The sequence below is a fragment of the Cynocephalus volans genome, chromosome 15 (assembly GCF_027409185.1).
Source record: "Cynocephalus volans isolate mCynVol1 chromosome 15, mCynVol1.pri, whole genome shotgun sequence".
In the NCBI taxonomy this organism is placed as follows: domain Eukaryota; kingdom Metazoa; phylum Chordata; class Mammalia; order Dermoptera; family Cynocephalidae; genus Cynocephalus; species Cynocephalus volans.
Genome location: NC_084474.1, coordinates 5354375 through 5373981, shown reverse-complemented (window position 1 = coordinate 5373981; position 19607 = coordinate 5354375). Strand labels below are relative to the sequence as shown.

The window sequence follows — 19607 nt, the reverse complement described above, 5'->3', positions numbered from 1 at the left end:
AGCTACAGATACCAGGCAAGAAACATATAATAGACCATGTGAGGCCCAGAGGAAAAACTGGACTGAAACTCTTTGGGAAATTAAGACATACAAAATTGGCTGTGCATACAGGGGGATTAAAAAAGACACACTCAGGCCCAGGTGATACATGCTCAGAAACACCTGAGAAGACCTTAAACCTTCACCCCAGGCTGATCTCAAGGCTCAGAGCACACCCAGCTACTCAGTGAAGGACTGGTCCAGCAAGAGCCAGTTTGAAAAGACTGGGACAGATGACTATTTTTTCAAATGCCCAATTTTCAGCAAAAACACCATGAGGCATTCAAAGCAGCAGGAAAACATGGCCTATTCAAAGGAAGAAAACAGGTTGATAGAAACTGTTCTCGAAGAAGCACAGGCATCAGACTTAGCAGACTGATCTTAAATGTGCTCAAAAAGTTAAAAGAAAACATGAACAAAGAACTAGAGGAAATCAGGAGCATTCTACAGAGAATCTCTGTATCATTATACAGAGACGAAATGATAGTATCAACATAGAAAGAGAAATTATAAAAAGGAACCAAACAGGGATTCTGTAGCTTGTACTGAAAAGCACAGAAACTAAAAATTTTAAAACCCACTAGAGGGGTTCAACTGCAGACTTAAACAGGCAGAAGAAAGAATCAGTGAACTTGAAGACAAAAATATCAAGTACACACAAAGAAAGGAAGTAATGGAGAAAATGGGCAAAAAAAAAAAAAAAAAAAAACACCAAAATACATACACAAAATAAATAAAATGGCAAATGGAAAGTCCTTCCTTATCAGTAATTACTTTACATATAAATGAATTAAACTCCCCAAACAAAAGCCATAGATTTGAAGAATGGATAAAAATCATGACCCTACTAAACGCTGTCATCATAAACTCACTTTAGATCTAAAGACATACTTAGCTTGAAAGTAAAGGGACGGAAAAATATATTCCATGCAGGTAATAAACAAAAGCTGGTGGCTATACTAACATCAAACAAAACAGGCTTTAATATAATAATTATAAACATATGCACCAAACATCAGAGCCACAAATATGAAGGTACTTCAAAAAGTTTGTGGAAAAAGAATTAAAAGCTAATGCAAATCTTTCCACAAACTTTTTGAAGTCCTCTCATATATGAAACAAACATTGGCAGAATTAAAGGGAGAAACGGGCCTGCAATAATAGCTGGAGACTTTAATACTCCACTTTCAATAACTGATAGAACACCCAGAATCAACAAAGAAACAGATTACTTGAACAATGCTATATACCAATTGAACCTAACATATATGGAACACTCTACCCAACAATAGGGGAATACACTTTTTCCTCAGGCATACATGTAACATTTACTAGGATAGACCATATGTTAGGCCATAATACAAGTCTTAATAAACTTAAAGGCTAAAATCATATAAAGTATCTTTTCTGACCACATGGAATAACAGAAGGAAATAACAGAAGGAAAACTAGAAGATTCTGACCACTGCAAATAACAGAAGGAAAACTAGAAGATTCACAAATATGTAAAAATCAAACAATATACTCCTAAACTCCAATGGGTCAAAGAAGAATCACAAGGGAAATCAGAAAAATATGCTGAGACAAATGAAGCAAAAACACAAAATAAAATTTATGGGATTCAACAAAAGCAGTGCTAAAAGGAAAACTTATAGCTGTAAACACTTACATGAATAAAAGAGCTTGCAAATCAACAACACAACTTTACACACTCTCTCTCTCTCTGATCCACCATTTTCTTCCATGTGAACCCCTGCATTGCTGTAAAGCCACCCCCAAACAAGACCCTTACCAGATGTGTTCCCTGGACTTTGGACTTCCCAGCTTCTGAAACTGTAAGCAACAAATTTTGTTTTCTTACAAGATACCCAGTTTCAGGTATTTTGTGATAAGCAACAGAAAGGAACTAATACATGGACCAATGGAATAAAACAGAAATCCCAGAAATAAACCTTCACATACAAGTATATGGTGAACTGATTTTTGATAAGAGTGCCAATACCATTCAATGGAGAAAAGACAGTCTTTTCAACAAAGAGCATTAGGAAAACTGGATATCCAATTCAAAAGAATAAAGGTGGAATCTTGTCTTACACTATATACAAAAATTAACTAAAAATGGACCAAATATCTAAATGTAAGAACTAAAACTATAAAACTCTTTTAAAAAGCATAGAGAAAAAGCATCATGATGTTGGATTTGGCAATGATTTCTTAGATTGACACCAAAAGCACAAGAAACAAAAGAAATAATAGATAAACTAGACTTCATAAGATCAGAAACTTCTGTGGATCAAAGGACACTATCAAGAGAGTGAAAAGACAACCCACAGAATGGGAGAAAACATTGGTAAGTCCTATGTATCTGATAAGGATTTAATACCCAGAATATATAAAGAATTCCTACAACCCAACAACAAAGTAATCAATCCAATTAAAAAATGAACAAGGTAACACCAAGGTCAAGGGTTCAGATCCCTGTACCATCCAGCTGCCAAATACAAAACAAAGAAACAGACATGAACAAAGGACTTAGGCAGATATTTCTTCAAAGAAGGTATATAAATTGGCCAATAAATAAGCACACGAAAAGATGCCCAACATCAGCAGTCATAAGGAAAATGAAAATCAAACCACAATGAGATAGAACTTCATACCCATTAGGATTAAAAAACACTAACAAAAAATAACAAGTGTTGACGAGAATGTACAGAAATTAGAACACTTGTGCATCAATGGTGGGAAAGTAAAATGGTGCATGCAACCTCTGTGAAAGTTGGGCAGTTCCTCAGAAAGTTAAACACAGAAATATCATATGCCGCCAAACTCTATACTTAAAAATGGTTAGAGAGGAAAAAAAAGAGGAAAAAAATGGTTAAAAAGGTAAGTTTTGTGTTATGCATATCTGACCTTAAAAAAAGCAAAAATACCCCACTCATTCACATGACCTATCACTAGAATGCTGTAATTAAAGATCAAATGTGAAATTAATCAATTCCTGCATAGTAGACTGAGCCTATGTTCTAGGCACCCAAGAAGATTAAAAAAAAAAAAAAAGCACTGATCCAAGTCAAATGGACAAATGGCATTACTAAATACTTTGGGCATGTTATAACTTTTATGAGCCTGTTTCTTGAAATGCATAATGGAGGAATATCTAATTTTCCTCCATCATGTGACTAATTAAAGACAATATACATCACTTTTAAAAAAGTGATAGATGAATAACAGTAAGGGGTTATTTGTTTAGCAATGCCTATTAGAAAGGCTTCTGCTCTGATGCAAATAAGCACATTAAAAAAATGACAGAATTATGTATATGAAAAAGTATGTTTTTATTTTTCCAAGTATGCAGAATTCCACAACATGATTTAGGTTTTGAAAATACTTTTCTGTGCTATTTTAGGTAAGAAGCTTGTTTATTTTAACAGTTAGTTTTGGGACCAGAAGGCAAATGGTCAAAAAAAAAAAAGTACAAATTGTTTTCCATTATGAAGTTCTAAAAATCAGTCTGTAGGACCACCCCACTACTTCCCAAACTTGTTTGAGTTATTCATTATTTCAATCTAAACAAAGGTACAAAATGACAAGTTAATATTAAAAACTTCAGTTTCATTGAGTCTATATTTTTTGTTATTACCTGGAATCAAGAGAAGCAAAAAGTTGATCAAACTGTTTCTCCACAACCTTTGTAAGACTGTCTGTCTCCTCTTTTGTCTGATTCTGTATATGTTCAAGCATCTGGGGAAAACAGCACAAAGATCTAATCTGGTATTTTAATTTTGTATAAGTTGTATTATCGATATAGTTTTGAAAGTAAAGGGTGTTTTCTAGACTTCAAATAACAAGAGGTGATTACATAAATAAATGGAATAAGTCACAAAATTGAACTTTAAATACAGGTACTTTTCAGCAAGACCACATTTAGTTGGCATTTTGTACTAATAATTTGGCAAAAAGAACTAAAAAAATCCACTGATAAGTTTTTAAACTTTTTTCTTTTTTTATCGTCATAGGAAACAAGACATTTTGGACAGCTGAATTTCTCTTTGGCAGAATTCCCTAAATAAACTTAAAAACTATACTTGAACTAAAATATTAACTATTCCACGCATTTCTTTGCATTTTTAAACAGTTTCAAGAACAGTTGCTTGACATACATGACCCCTTTTTTCCTTCCAGTTTCTCCCTTTTGGAATGGGAATGTCAAATACTATGCCCGTCTCAGCAATAGATTTGACAGGCAGATAATTTCTTGTCTAGATTCACAGGCTTAAAGTTTGAGAGGAATTTAACCCCAGGATGAATCATATCCTGAGTCTCAGCTGCACCTGATTTAGAAGATAGTTAGATGAGATTTTGGACTTAGAATTAATGCTTAACTTAGGGTTAAGACTTCTGGAGATGTTAGGATAGGATGAATGTATTTTGCACTGAGAAGGACGTGAATACTGGATGGCAAGAAGGCAGGCTACTTTGGGTTGAATTGTGTCCCCCAACCCCAAATTTAGATGTTGAGTCCTAACCCCCAGTTAGTTTGCCACTAATCTGCTTTACTCTACTCTGGTACTTATTATCTTAACTGCTGCTTATTACAGAGGACAAACTGTTTTTCCTTCTTCTCTCAGTTTTTCTTCTCTTGTAACTCTATATTACTTTTATCATATTTCTCATTCCCTTTGAGAAACTGACTTTTTATGGTGACTTAATTTAGCCAATCAAAAATATCCTATCTTTCTATGAAAATAAGCAGCCACAGTATAATCAGCTATAACCTTCTGAATTCCTTGACTTTAAATTTGTTGTTGCTGGGTGCTTAAATAGCTTGTTCTTGTCACCAAATGAGTGGGTCTCTCATTTGGGGGTAGAACAGGAAGAAAAGAGCATAAGACTCTCTCAGTAGGGTGATATAGCCAAATGAAAGAGGGTCTACAAGGCTTCTGAGACAACATTCAGCTCACAGAAGTAGAAGTCATGGTTCCTTAATAAAGTTCCAATTTCATTAGGTTCCTAGCACAACAATGCTATAAGACTAATCCTGGCAGGCCATGGCAGTTGTTTTCCATTCTTCTGCATGTTTCTCTGTTATTGGATTATCATGCTTAACAACTCAGTGCTAAGCTCTGACTTAGTGATAACACATCTAAATGTACACATTTAAAGAGTACATGCAGAGAGTAGAATTGTGGTTACTAGAGGCTGGCAAGAGCAGGGGGAGGGGGGATAGGGAGAGGTTGGTTAATAGAAACAAAATCACAGCTGAATAGGACAAATAAGTTCTACTGGTGCGCAGCAGTGATAGGCATCTATGACTAACAATACTTTATTGTATGTCCTGAAATGGCTAGCAGAGAGGAGATCCAATGTTCTCATTACAAAAAAATGATAAAGGTTTGCGGGTGATGAACATGCTAATTAAAATGATTTGATTGTCACACATTTGTATACACGTATTGAAATACAACTCTGTACGCCATAAATATGTACAATTGATACATTTCAATTTTTAAAATTCTTTTAAAAGTTAATAAAAAGTACATGCTTCACTTCATGATAGAATTTAATCATTCAAAATGCTTACTTTTACAGCAATGCTTAACTGTTCAAAATTATATCCTGCTATCTTCAATGCTTCATCAATTTCTTCTGCAGTTTTAGTCTCCTAAGAAAGGAGGGGAAGCACATACTAATATAAAATATAAAAATAGATGCTAAGACACATTATAGTTGCAAAAAATTAAGGCTACCAATTTGGTTACAAAAACAACATAGATCCACTACAGAAAACTGTAAATAAGCAACAAAAATAACTTAATCCTGCTTAGAGATTTAAAAAATCATTATTATTTGAATGTGATAACATTTGGTTATCACATTCCAGATTTTTTTCATAAAGATATCTTTTTGAAAAATGGTATTATGTTCTACAAACAATTTTCAACTTAAAACTATCTTGAATAATTTATCATGGCAATAAATGTACACATAAAAAAAGCATAAACAGTTTTTAAGAAAAAAGATTATTATTTGTCAATGTTAAGATTTAAATTTGAGAATTTCTGTACTGGACAGCCGCCAAACAAACAAAAGATTTAAACTTGAAGCAAAGTACAGCAAGATTAAGTGCTCGCTCTCTCCCCTCCCCCAGCCCATTAACGATCTTAACAAAAAGATTTAACACTTCATTCAACAGCATTTTGGAGTTGGTTCTATTTCTAATCTTAAGTTAAAACAATACATTATTTAAAGTTACCAGTAGTAGTAACAGGTAAAATTCAATCTTCAACAACAATATCATCAACAACAACAAACACAGTTCGGCCTTTTGCTCACCATTAAAATAACTGGAAAATCACACAGAATTTAGAAAACTATATACATGTTTCATAGAATCTAGATTCAATAACTTGGTTGAAAGGGAAGAAGCTACATATAGATAAACATCAAGAACTTTGTAACAGAGTTGGTCGAAGGTAGAAAGGGTTGCTTTAGGAAGAAAAGAATTCTTCAAGTATAGTTTAGAATTGTTCAAATGTAGACTAAAACAAGACACTCAAGAAAGGACAATGGGTTTATCCTTATTACCTATAAGCTTCTATACTTATAGGAAGGAACCTTGAGAGGAGAAGAAAGTTAAGCTACCAGAGAAAAAGTCAAACGTTTGGCTTCATCATACTTCATGACCAACTTTTTTCATACCGACACTACAGCAGATGAGTTCAAAGCAGTCTTGTGTATGGAGGTTGAATGTTCTATACCGATAGTTAGCTGATCAGCAGTCTTTTTAAAGTCTTGAGAAAGATTCTTTACCCTGAAAAATGTCAAGTACATAAATTTCAAGTACATTATTTTAAATACCAACACTAATACAATGGCTTCAACCTTCTCTTCTGATTTTTATCCTCTATCAAAAATAATTCATATGATGACTTATAAGAACATGTACAATCTGTGAGGAGAAAGAAACCATGAGTAAACATGCTTTCACATAAACTTAATTTTAATCAAGAATTCAACTTCTTTTTTTTTTTTTTTTCCTGACCAGTAAGGGGATCGCAACCTTCACCACAGCACAGTGTGGTCTGCACCACGCTCAGCCAGTGAGCGCACCGGCCATCCCTATATAGGATCTGAACCCGGGCCTCGGCACTACCAGCACTGCACTCTCCCGAGTGAGCCACGGGGCCGGCCCCAAGAATTCAACTTCTTAATAAATTCTTAAAAATAATAGCTGAATGTATATATTGTGTTTCAATTTCTTAATCACCTCTCCTTACCTGGTATTTTTGGTAGAGATGTTGATAATCACTGAAATATCTTAAGCTCAATTACAGTACTTATACATACAAATTAAAAGGTAAGTGCTTATACACACAAATGCCAGCTTACAAGTGTAGGTAATTTACAAAAGGTAATGAATTTAACTTAAGCAAGTTAATTGCAAGGAAAAAAAAAGTTAGCTGCATTCTCTTGACTACAGAAGCCAGTTTTACCTATTTCTTATATCCCCATATTGGCTGGCACATAGTAAGCCCTTAGTGTTTTCTGAATTATAAGCTTATAATTTATGGAAGAAACTATGATGTTTAAGTATGTTACTCTTATATGGAAAAATACTAGCCCAAATAATTTTTAAACATTCTACTGCTTTAAAAAGTGAATATTCATGTTTTTAAAAAACATACTGAGTGCATTAGCCCTGAGGAATCCATTATTCAATTCCTGTTTCAAAACATAAAAGAGATATCAGTAAAAAGATACATTATGAGGAAAGGGCTACACGATTTAAAAATACACAATTTTAAACCAAACTGTACTTAAATTAGAGAATAGGAATTTCTAACATAAGTATACTTGACATGGAGAATTTAAAAAATAGTAATCTGGAACAAATTTGGGTACTTTCTAGTTAAGATGAATTCCTCTTACCTCTGAAAGTGATGTTTCACTTTGAAACCCTACTAGATATTATACACATCTAGACGAGAGTATAATCTGATTTGACTTGAAGGATTTTTTTATTATTATTATTATTTATTTTTGACTGGTATGGGGATCTGAACCTTTGACCTTGGTGTAATCGACACCATGCTCTAACCAACTAAGCTAACTGGCCAGCCCTTGCAGAAAAAGTCAGAAAATTCCAAATAGAAGTACAGATCTCTAGTTCATCTCGGGGGAAAAAAAATCTGGCAATATTTGGTTGGTCTTAACACGTGGCCATAATTGGCTAGAGCTGGGTAGGGACTACTTCCTTTGGAGGAGGTTAGCCTTCTTCATCTGCCACAATCCTTACCATTCATCATTTAAACTCAGTCTACCTCACCCAGTAAGTCATCCGCTTGACTCCTACAGGTGTTCAAACTTGGAAGCCCTAAATTTTGACATATCAAAACATTATGGCTCTTCATCTAACAAACACTGCATACTTATTCAGTGTCCCATACCAGGGATGTAGAGAGATACAAAATGTGGTCCATGCCCTTAAAGGGGCTTAACTAGCAGGTAAGGTATGTAGTACATAGGACATATAGGACAATAAAAAGTAACACAGGTGGTCATCTCTAGCTGGGATGTATTTTTTTAAAAAGTTTCTGTATTACTAATTCAGGAAGAGCATTTATCAACATATACATGTGCAAAATTTTATGGAAGAATGGAAAAATGTATAAAAGAATTCCAAAATTATTATTTTTCCTTTTATAAATCACCTCTCAAAACCATCCCTTCCCAAAGTAGTCTATTATATTGTACTTGTGCTACTTTTAAAAATCAACAGAAATAAGTTTTTTTCCTTTATAACTTCCTCTCATCCAACATCAATATTGTACACTTAGCCTTTCTTGTTTTGGTGTGGTAATCCTTATATATTTTTTTTCACTTTAAATAAGGACAAACTAATGTTGCTTTCTTAGTAGTTGGATTCTCCATTTCACTAATAACTAAAACAAATTATCAACGTAAACAGCATGTTATAAACAATGTGTCAGAACCACAGATCTAATAATGACATTTTTTCACTAATTCTAAAATTATTTCAGAAATACATTGAACTTTAAAAACTAAAATAAGTGCACACGGAACGTACATTTTAGGTTGCTGTTTTTCCATAAACGAATCTTCAATACAACCATCTATTGAGTAGTATCCTTGTTTTGTATTTACAGTTGTAGCAAGCTTAGGACAAAATAAGATTTAAAAAGAAAAAAAGTCATTCAATAAGTTCCATTTATTCATAATCTATATAACTATGTAAGTGTGCCATTCATAGGTAAAGTTGATAATAACCTTAAAGGACAAGACAGGTCACGTATCTTCCAAAGTAAGAGTTAGAACAAAACTAGTCAAAATAATACAAAACAGATTTATCACAACCCTAAAAATCAAAACCAATGTTTGTAAACACATTATAAGTACTCTTATAGATGTTAGCCAAAATCCTGAAAATAATACAAATATAATGATTTAAGACCATCAAATATGAAATAACTTGCCAAAAAAGGTAAAAGTTTACTGTTAAAATAAACTGTGTTTTTTAGATATTAGAACAGGATGGATATGGGCAGACAGTTCCAGCTGCCTGCTCCATCTCTTTCCCTTCACTGACTCTTCACCCACAGCAAGACTGAATCAGATCTACCATCACAGCCACAGCAGGAAGGCTCCCTTTGTCTTAACTATGTTGCCAGCCACATCTGAGGGATGCCACTCAAAAAAAAAAGGAAAGCAGATAGGAATTTCCCATAGTAAAGGGTAATACTTGTAATAAAATTCACATACTTGTAAAGTATGTAATTCCAAAATAGCTTCTAATATGTAAATGTTTTTGCTATAATTAAAATGTTCACAAATTACAACATATATATTTTTAACACGTTTAATCTGCAAACCAGTCAATCCACACCTAAATAGTGAAGGGTTACTTTAATGGTCTGAAAGCTTGGAGAGAACTTTTACATAATTCAGATTTGATTCTTACAATCCTATGAGATAAGACAAAGCAGGTATTATTTCTGTCCCACAAATGAAGAAACTCAAGGTAGGCTGACAGAATGAGTACTGCATTCTAGATCTTGTGCCTCCATATTGTCTATCACACTGCCACAAAAAACAAAGAATACAAATCCTCATCATGTGATCTCTCCCGTGGAACACTAAGAATTTACAGGTTAAAACAACTTTCCAGGAACACAATACATAAATTGAACTACATTTGTATTCGTAGTAAATGCAAAGGATGGTAAGTAAATTTTATTTTAAATCCTCAATTTGTTCTCATTCTTATGGGTTGATAGATTTTGGTCTAGTGGAATTATTCTATTTTTAGAGCTTGTGAAGTAAATATTAACTTTAGGCAGTTGTTTTTCTTCTCTGCCAAAATTTTTATAGTATGGCATCTCTATAAACGTAAATTTGATGACACACAAATGCTGAGGGGCAGGGAGAGTTCAAAACCTGCCTGCTTGCATGGCATTGGTGTAGAAAAGGGTAGGATTTTGAAAGGAAAATACTTCATTAAAATACACAACTAGAAGAGGTAATTTTCTACAGAGGTCTTCAAAGAGTCAAAATACGTAGGCTGACAAACGTATGATTTTAGACTTTTATTTTTCTTGATCACTTTGAACAATCATAAAATGGGTGGAAAAAGTATTATCTTTTGTTAGTCTGCTTCGCTTAAAGACTCAGCAGCAAAAATGTAAGATTTTAGTTTTTAAATAGGGGTATGTTTTACTTCTCTAACATTTTTACCCTTAACATTAGGCTATAATGCCTTCAATGTGAAGAATTATAAACTTACCTCGCAATCAGGGCATATAATTGTGCTGCATTCTTCAGTTATTAACAAGCACAGTTCACAAAAAGCATGTCCACACTGAAGTTCACGGTGGTGACCTATTGATGAAATTCTATTGCGAATTAAACTTTCCACAGTTTGTTAATGTTGAATGGGGAGAACTGATCAAAGGGGAAACTCAAAGGGGATGCTATTGTACAGGAATGAATACTTAGTTAGAAATGGATGATTTATTACACAAAATACAAGAGAAACTTGAAGTCAGAAGGACGGACAGAAATCAAGAAGAAAAAACAGGGAGAGCTGTGTAATAGTGTTTGCATTAATTCAGATAGCTACCTTGTACCTATAATATTTTGGATTTGCCATTATCTTGTAATTGTACAAACTGTTCTGACATATTTCATTGGACCTCTGTAACTATCAAGGCTAAGTAGCCGGGGAATATTATATGCAACCTAAAGATTTTTAAAAAACCATTTTGGTGATCTTGCTAATTCAACGGGATAATCCCGACTCCAACGTTCTCTCTACTTGCTCATTCTGTCCTCTACTAATTGATATTTCCCATCCTGAGAGGGTGGCAGGAAGGGCCGGAATGAGAGGTTGGTAAGACCGCGCGAGCTCTCACAATAATCTGAGCTGTTGGCAAGGCCAGAAGCCGGAGGCTACGACGTCACAAACCTGGCTCTCACACATGAATGCTGCAACCCTGACTGAAAACCTACGTCAAGATTTAAATGCTCTAAGTAGAATGCGAAGTCTATCATAAATGACGTTACTTGTGTAACTTCAAAAAATTGTCTTTTTTTAAAGCTTTTTTTTTTTTTTTTGCAAGTGAAAAGGAAAAAGAAACCAGATATAGTCCGTCATCTACTAGAAAAAAAATTACAGAGTTCTTGGTGAACCTGGGAAGTTTGTAGAACGGTGCTCCAGCGACTCACTCTGCCCTGCGCGGGAAGACTCACGCCGGCTGGGCCCCGGGAGAGGCGGCGGGAAGCCGTCCCAACCGACGCCAGCGCGGCGCGACCCTCCGGGAAGGGCCGCACGGGACGGAGCCTCGCGCCCGCCGCCCAACGGCCTCCGCCCTGCCAGGCCTCGCTCCCCACCGGCCTCCCGCGCTCGGGACCGCCCGCCGGCTCCTCACCGGAATCTCTGGCCGCCCTTCCTCCACACCGGGTGCACCGGATCTCGGCGGCACTCCTGGGCCAGCGCTTGCTCCCCGCCCGCTGGCAGGAAGCCAGAACGAGCCGAGCCCTCGACGGCCCTCCCGCCATCATGGCCTCCTCTCGGTGCGGTGCGAGGGCAGGCGCCGCGTGCCAGTCCCAGCGGCCCTCGCGGCGGCAACCAATCACCGGAGGCCGCGGACAGCCAATCAGCGGCCGGAGGCTCAAGCCCACCCGAGCTGGCCCCTGCGGTGCCTGAGCCCTGGGCTGACTTCGGTTTTGTCCGGGCTTCTCGCCCTGGGAGGGGAACCCGGTGTTTGTTAGGAACCTTTTTTTCCCCCCCCACAGCATCGCCACCTCAGCACTCTCCCTCAAGGCAAGTTCAATTTCACTTATTATTACTAAAATTGTGAGGGACTTCACAACTAGCAAACAATCCTCGTACTGAAGCAACCCCTTTCCCTATTCTGTGTCAGGGCCCGAAACCCCAAGCCTGCTGCTGGCCACGTGGGGGGCTTGCCTGACAGTGGCTGGAGTGGAGAGGCCGATCCGTGGTTAACAAGCTCAAACTGAGGGGTGATCATCATTACTAACTGTTGTGCAGCCTATTGGTATACAAGGCACTGTGCCAGGAGCAGCTGGGGACACTAAGAATTTATAAACTAACAGGTTTCTGCGTGACAGGTATGTAGCCCTTTACCTAAAAATGGTAACTTCTGCTAGGGTTGCTTGCGTTAAGTGCCACACATGTGTTAGAGACTTTAAGAACTATTGTTTTCTGAGAAGAAGTCAATATAGTCTATGGTGTAATGAAAAGTCTTCCTAGAGGATATAGGTTTGTACTAGACTTTAAAACCTGCGTGATACTTATAAGTGTAAACAGGAAATGAGGCTTTCCAGGGCGAAAGAACACATAAGTCGGGGAATGTCGGTGGGAGATGCAGAGACCTCTTTAGAAATTAATTTATAAACCATTTAACCAGAGTAATAGTTTCCTTCAAGTGACTTTTCAGAGAGGTATGTTAGGGAAGAATTTTGGAGAGTCTTGAATGTTGGGCTAAGGAGTTTGGACTTAACCCTTTAAGCAGTAGAGTGCAGGAGTCTTCTGAGCAGGGAATGAGGTAATCTGGTAGCAATGTGGCAGGTGCATTTCATAAGAAGCACTGGAGATGGCAAGGTTGCCTTCAGCCGCTAACAGTAAAAGTCTGCATATATTCCACATTTTCTCTTTTTACCTTTACATTTGTGTGTGTGTATATATATGAAGTAGAAACAGGTATTCTGTTCAAAGGCCCACCACTGCTCAAAAATCTTTGTACTTTGTTGCCTTCAAGAAAAACGTGCTAATTCCTTAATCTATCTCCATTCTACCCATCCAATGGTTTCTACTACTAAAAATCCACAATGGGACTTTGGTTAATAACCAAGCCAATATTCCCATATAACATGCTGATTCTTCCACTGTTTTGTGAGTACTATTCCACTTCCTCTGGAATGCCCACTCATTCCTCTTCATCAGTTCATATTCTCCTTATCCTTCGTGAGTCAGCCTGAGAACCACCTCCTTGAAACCTTCACATTTTCCCCCATCCTTCATACTACTCTAGCATGTAACAGCAGCCTTCTCTTTCACTAGTATATCTGTGCTATAAGTTGAATAATGACAATCTCATTGCAGAGGGGTTCATCTTGGGCCATAATATAAATATCTAATGCAGTGCAGTATAGGGAAGTCATCTCTGAGAATCACCAGGCATGCTGGAGAGAATTTTATATGCCTTTGGTTATCCCAGAAGTTGGATAGATCAGGTCTAGTGAGAAATACAATATATGTTTAGACCCTATATGTTAGGTACTTAGCACTTACCAAAAACCCTCGAATACAGCAGCCGGACTTGTCTTAATATTTAATTTAGATTGTGTAAATCCTTTGGAACCCTTTCATGGCTTTCCATTCACTGCAAAAAATCCTTAAAATGGCTTCCAATGTCCTTATGACTTGGCCTCTGCTTACCTCTCTAGCCTCATTTTGTACCACTTCTCACTGTGTCCCAGATATCGTGGCTTTTTTCAGTTCTACTCGTGTAAGTACACTAAGCTCTTTCTAGCCTCAGGATCTTTTGCCTGTAATGCTTGTCCCTGCACTGCTAAAAAAAAAATTACTATGAAATATTTAACCCAATGACAAGGAATAAAGAATAAAAGTATGGGGCTGGCTGGTTAGCTCAGTTGGTTAGAGCACAGTGTATAACACCAAGTTCAAGGGTTTGGGTCCCTGTACTGGCCAGCTGCCAAAAAAAAAAAAAAAAAAAGAATGAATGCCCATGATAGAGTTTGGATATGTTGCCCACCAAAACTCATGTTGAAATCTGATTCCCAATGTGACAGTGTTGGGAGCTAGTTGAGTTGTGCGGGTGGATCCCTCATGAATGGATTAATGCTGTCCCTGCCAGGTGGGGACAGTGAGGGAGTTCTTGCTTTATTAATTCCCACGACAGCTGGTTGTTTATAGGACTCTGGCACCTCTCCCTGCTTTGCTTCCTCTCGCCATGTGATCTGCTTGTACTGCCAGCTGCCTGCTGCTTTCCACCACAAGCAGAAGCAGCCTGAGGCCCATGCCAGATGCAGCTGTCCCAGAGGTATAAACCAAATAAGCCTCTGTTCTTTATTAATTACCCAGTCTCAGGTATTCTGTAATAGAAACACAAAAACAGATTAATACAGAAAATTGGTACCAGGAGTGTGGTGTTGCTATACAGATACCTGAAAATGTGGAAGTGGCTTTGGAACTGGGTAATGGGCGAAGGTTGGAGGACTTTGGAGGAATCATAAAAGGACAAAAAGATGAGGAAAAGTTTGGAACATTTTGGAGATTCGTTAAGTGGTTGTGGCCAGAATGCTGAGGGGGGTGCTGGGGACCTCCTGGGCTCTCTACACATCTAAGCTGGTCTAGTCCTCACAAGCCCCAGGAGCTTGGTATGCTGTGTGCTCAAACCCGCCCTGATTTCTGCCCTAGATGTTAAAGGCGAGAGCAGGGGTCTGTTGGGGGATGTTGGTTAGGGAGGCTGGTTCTGATACTGGAGGGCTTAACCTAGGTCCTTGATCCAACCACGTAAGGAGAACCTTACTTGGGACCAATTGAAGTCCACAGTCCAGTGAGCTCATTCAACAAGAACAAAAGGAAAGAGATAGACAGACATACAAGTAATAGGAATTTATTGTGCAGAGAGAATATGCACCGTGTATGGCCAGGTGGGCTCGGAAAGAAAATGAGAACCACCCAGTGTGTTCCCAAGGGGAGGGTTTATGTATTGTTCTGGGACAGGGCTGTTTATTCCAACTAAGGGGGGGAATATTCCTCTGTGGAGGTGTTATTGAATTAAGCTCTTGGGTACCAAAGTCATAGAAATGAACAATGTACTGAGCAGTAAAGCAAGCAACACTTTATTAAAAGAGGAGATAAACTCATGCATAAGGGGGCAGCGACAGTAAAGCTAGCCCCTGAGGGGAGCTGTTCAGGGTCTTTTATGGGGAAAGGATTTAAAGGGTACTGGCCAGCATCACTGGAGGTGGTCCATTCTGTTCTTCCTGGCTGCATCATGGGCACATGCTCAGTTAAGGCTTTAGTCCTTGGACCTGCCCAATAGGTCCAAGATGGTGGCTGTGTTCATCATTGTCACATGAAGAGGGTCATTATAGCAGTCAGCTTGAAGCTTTTTGTGCATTTGGAATTCCTAAAGGGGTATTAAGGTTAATCAGTAACTTAATTTTTACGATTACAGTAAACAAGTCTTGGGAAGGGGTTTTACAACCAGTGAATATCTGTTCCCCTCTTATCTCAGTATATTTTATCAGGGTGGGCCATGGGGTAATCATTTGCCTGGGGTGGGGGGGCGGGGATTGTCTCATGTCTGAGGAGTGGAAAAGTAATAAAGTGTCCTCTGCAGGGAAAATAGAGTCAGTTTGGTTCACAGGCCTAGCCTTACTCTGTATCACTGGAAGCTCTAGGGTAATTAAAGCCTAACGAGGTAGTATCAGCTTCTGGTCATGTGCAGGAGTTACTTCCCTTAACCTTGTCCTGTCTGTCACAGGTGAAGGTCATAATGGTAGTCACCTGCACCTTTGCTCCTCCTTGTTCACAGGTGCAACATTGTAGCATACTCACCCATTGTGTGGTTTAGCTGTTGCCAGGGCACTATGAGTGCCTTAACTGCCGGGCAAAGAGATGGTAGTGCTGATCCAGGATGAATATTTATGAATAGCTTCCCTGGGCGTGTCCCTATCCTATTCCTGCCTCAATTCCACCGCAGCTCAGAGGATTCAGAGGCTGGGTGTGCACAGTAGTTTCCAGCTTACTGCCTCGCATTGGGAAGTAGCTGCCAAGGGTACCGGGCCTTGTGTTCCCTAGCAGGGCTTCTTCCCCTGGTTGTGTCAGAAGATGGAAGGCTGCCAGGCGAGTATGAAGTTGGAGTGTGGAGATGTGGCTTTGTGACTTGGTTGTGGGCCTGCAATGCCCATCCTCAAGACCAGGCCTGCCGGTGGTGCCAACACATGACTCTGGGGACCAGGCCCCTTCCCTGGCAGGGCTCGGGTGGGTATCCAGTGGACCTCAGGGCCTTTTCTTTGTCTTTGTTGTGGGCAGCCCCTTCCTGACTGACGCATTCTGCATCACCACTGTCTCCTTATGTAAGGCAGCTTTCTGCAGATCTGTGCTATGGCATGTGTGTGTTAATTAGAATTTTCCTCCCACAGGCAATCTCACTTCTGTTTCTAGGGGATTTGGCCAACAAATACTGCAACTCGCTCTTCCGCCCATGACCAAATGGAATGCTGGATGAAGGCCATGGGGAGAGGCACACGAGGAGACTGCTCTGACCCTCCCGCACCCTCCTCGCATCTTCGCAACCCTGTTGTCGCCACACACCCGCAGCACTGGGCGCGTCTCTCTGCCTGTGCTGGTCCTGCCCTGGATGCAGAGCTTATTTATCTTCCCTGTCGCATCGTTTTCTCCCCTGCAGCCAGCACCGCACTGAATAGCACAGTGCCGTGCAACTAGCAGGAGCTTAATTTTTTGAAAGAATGAACGCTGGGGGAAGAAATCACATTTTGTAAATATACAATGTAAAGCAAACCAACCTAAGAAAATCCCCCAAACTGCAAATAAACTCTAGTACTGAAGTGCTTTCTTCCACAATATCTCATTTGATCTGCATGACTCTGTGGATGGAGCTTCTATCCTTTAATATTAAACAGGCTTTTACCTTAAATTTCCATTAAACTTTATCTTAGAACCTCTGGACCAAGAAGATAAAATCCCCTGAGTTAAGTTCTGGTATGTTAGGGGGAGGGTGGGAAGTAGAAATGGGTCAGGGGAGAAAGGAGCTTGCTGAGAGAACCTGTCTGAAGTGGAGAAAGTGGCCTCAATGAAGCAGAAGTGCCCAACAGAAGACGGGCGGCAGTGGAGGCTTCCTGGGAGTGCTGAGAGTGCCCCTGAGTCAGCAGGAGTGGTGGTTTTCTTCTTCTTCTCATTGTGAAGCCATCTTTTTTTATGTTAAGGTAAAGTCATGACTGTCATACAGATATAAAGTGAATGAATGTTAAAGTGTTTTTGTTTTTTTTTAAGTTCATTAAGTAAATGAACTAGGAAGCTGTTGTAAGTGGTTCAGAGGAGCAAAGCAGCACACATTCATCTGGAGTTGGGAATGCTGGATGACTGTGAAAGGGAGAAAGCTGGCACAAGGACTAATCTGCATGTCTGCACATAAGAAATACTTGGCATTGCTATCCCTTATCTATGATCTGAAGAGCTGTAAAATGGAATGCACCCTGCAGCCTCAGCTGTAATGCTCTAGCCCACATAGTTTTCCATGTGAGGGCAAACTCTCCCTTCACCACTTCCAGATTCTAAAGCAAACCTCTTAGTGGAGCAGCACACTGTGCTGGGCGAGTCCCTGGACTTCCCAACTCCATTTCCGTGTTGTAAAGCAAGGCTGGCACTACAGCTGATTGGGTTGTCATGAGCATTAATGAGATCACACTGTCAGGTTCCCCTATGAGTATGGATGTGAAGCTGTCATCCAGCAAGACCATGTCAGCTGCGTTTTTGGCTGCGTCAGAACCCGCTATCCCCATGGCAATCCCAATGTCTGCCTTCTTCAGAGCTGGGGAGTCATTAACCCCATCCCCTGTCAGCGACAACTGCATCCTGTGGGGACACAGTGAGAAAATGGGAGTGAGTGGGCCGAAAGGTCAAGGCTGGGCGGGAACAACACAGCCTCCATTTCGTCTTGAGGCTGCAAGGACTACTGGAGCCAAAACATAGGGCCCTTCATGGGGAGAAAAATTTATTAAGGTCTTCTTTGAGTAAAACTATTGCCTTCTGACTGTGAAAATAAGGTTCTAGGGACTGTGATTATGCAGGTCTGCCTGTGCCACCCCTGCTAAAACTCTGCAGGGGCTTTCCACTGTGCTTCCAGCAGACTCCAGACTCTGTAACTTGGTCAGCAAGGCCAGCTGTGGCCTGTACTGTGCGGCTTTGCCTCCTCTGGGGCTCTCCCCTCCAGCCCACTGAACTGTCTCAGTCCTGAGACCCCCACATCTCCACTGCCCTAAGGCCTCCACAGGTCTCACTACTTTGCCAAGAATGGAGATCTCTCACTTCAGCACCACCTGCTCTATGTGCCCGTGTAGAGCATGGTTAGTGAAGGGTGTGGGCTGCCCTTTGGGCAGCTCTGGATCTCAGACACACTGTCATTGAAGATACACTAATCCCATGGGTCTACCCTTGCTCCTAAGCTTCTCACACGCCCTCCTCTGACCCTAGAGGAAATCCCTCCCCTTTTGATGTCACTTTATTTGTGGAAGGGCTGGTAGATGTCTGCCCGGGGCAGCCCTTGCTGCTCCAACAGTCATGGCATTAACGTGGTAATGGAATTCATATTTTGGCTTCAATGTCATAAAGATAAGTGGATGGTGGAGGCTGAACCCCCAAGATTAAGTAATAGAACCTTTTATTATCTCTCCTGATCTAGGGCAAGACAGGGCCACTTCATGGCACTAGGAGACTCTTCTCACTGTAGTTACTGTTGTGGTTTATTCCACACAGACACAATCATTTTGCTTTTACGGGTCAGTTACTTAAATCTGAGCACAGTGAAAATAGAAATTTTTAAAAGGGGAATTATGATATTTACTTGAAGAGACCTAACTACTGACCATCTCCTATGACACGTTCTTAGAAAGGGATACAACATAAGTAGAGTCAGGAAAATAACTCCCACCTTGATCCCTGCACTCCAGCATTTGGTGACTGTCTGGCACAGTGGACCGAGGGCGTTGATCATTGACAAGAGCCCCACAAAGCAGAAGTTGGGGGTGGGAAAGTTCACGGTGTCCACATCAAAGAAGGAGTTTTCTGGGAACTTATCTGCTGGCAGGTAGAGATGGTAGAAACCTGGAATGGGCGTGAATTTGGCAGTCAATGCAACTAGGATAAGAAAGGACAAAAGAAAAGGGGAAAACAGGCTGATACACTCTCAGTCCTTTACTGTTTTACCAATACATGAGAATATACTAGAACTGTTTAACTCCTTCAATTCCGTAAT

At 39.6% G+C, this 19607-nt stretch overlaps 1 protein-coding gene across 1 annotated transcript in view; it reads right to left on the bottom strand.

Moving 5' to 3' along the window:
- The window catches only part of RNF17 (ring finger protein 17), a 120953-nt gene that overhangs the window by 81596 nt on the left and 19750 nt on the right, over positions 1-19607 (bottom strand). The window contains exons 2-8 of the mRNA XM_063080080.1: positions 19284-19489; positions 11985-12300; positions 10841-10935; positions 9128-9216; positions 6739-6850; positions 5621-5701; positions 3680-3780 (exon numbers count right to left, since the gene is read on the bottom strand). Of these exons, the coding sequence (XP_062936150.1) occupies positions 3680-3780; positions 5621-5701; positions 6739-6850; positions 9128-9216; positions 10841-10935; positions 11985-12300; positions 19284-19489 (1000 nt within the window). The remainder of the gene's footprint in view (positions 1-3679; positions 3781-5620; positions 5702-6738; positions 6851-9127; positions 9217-10840; positions 10936-11984; positions 12301-19283; positions 19490-19607) is intronic.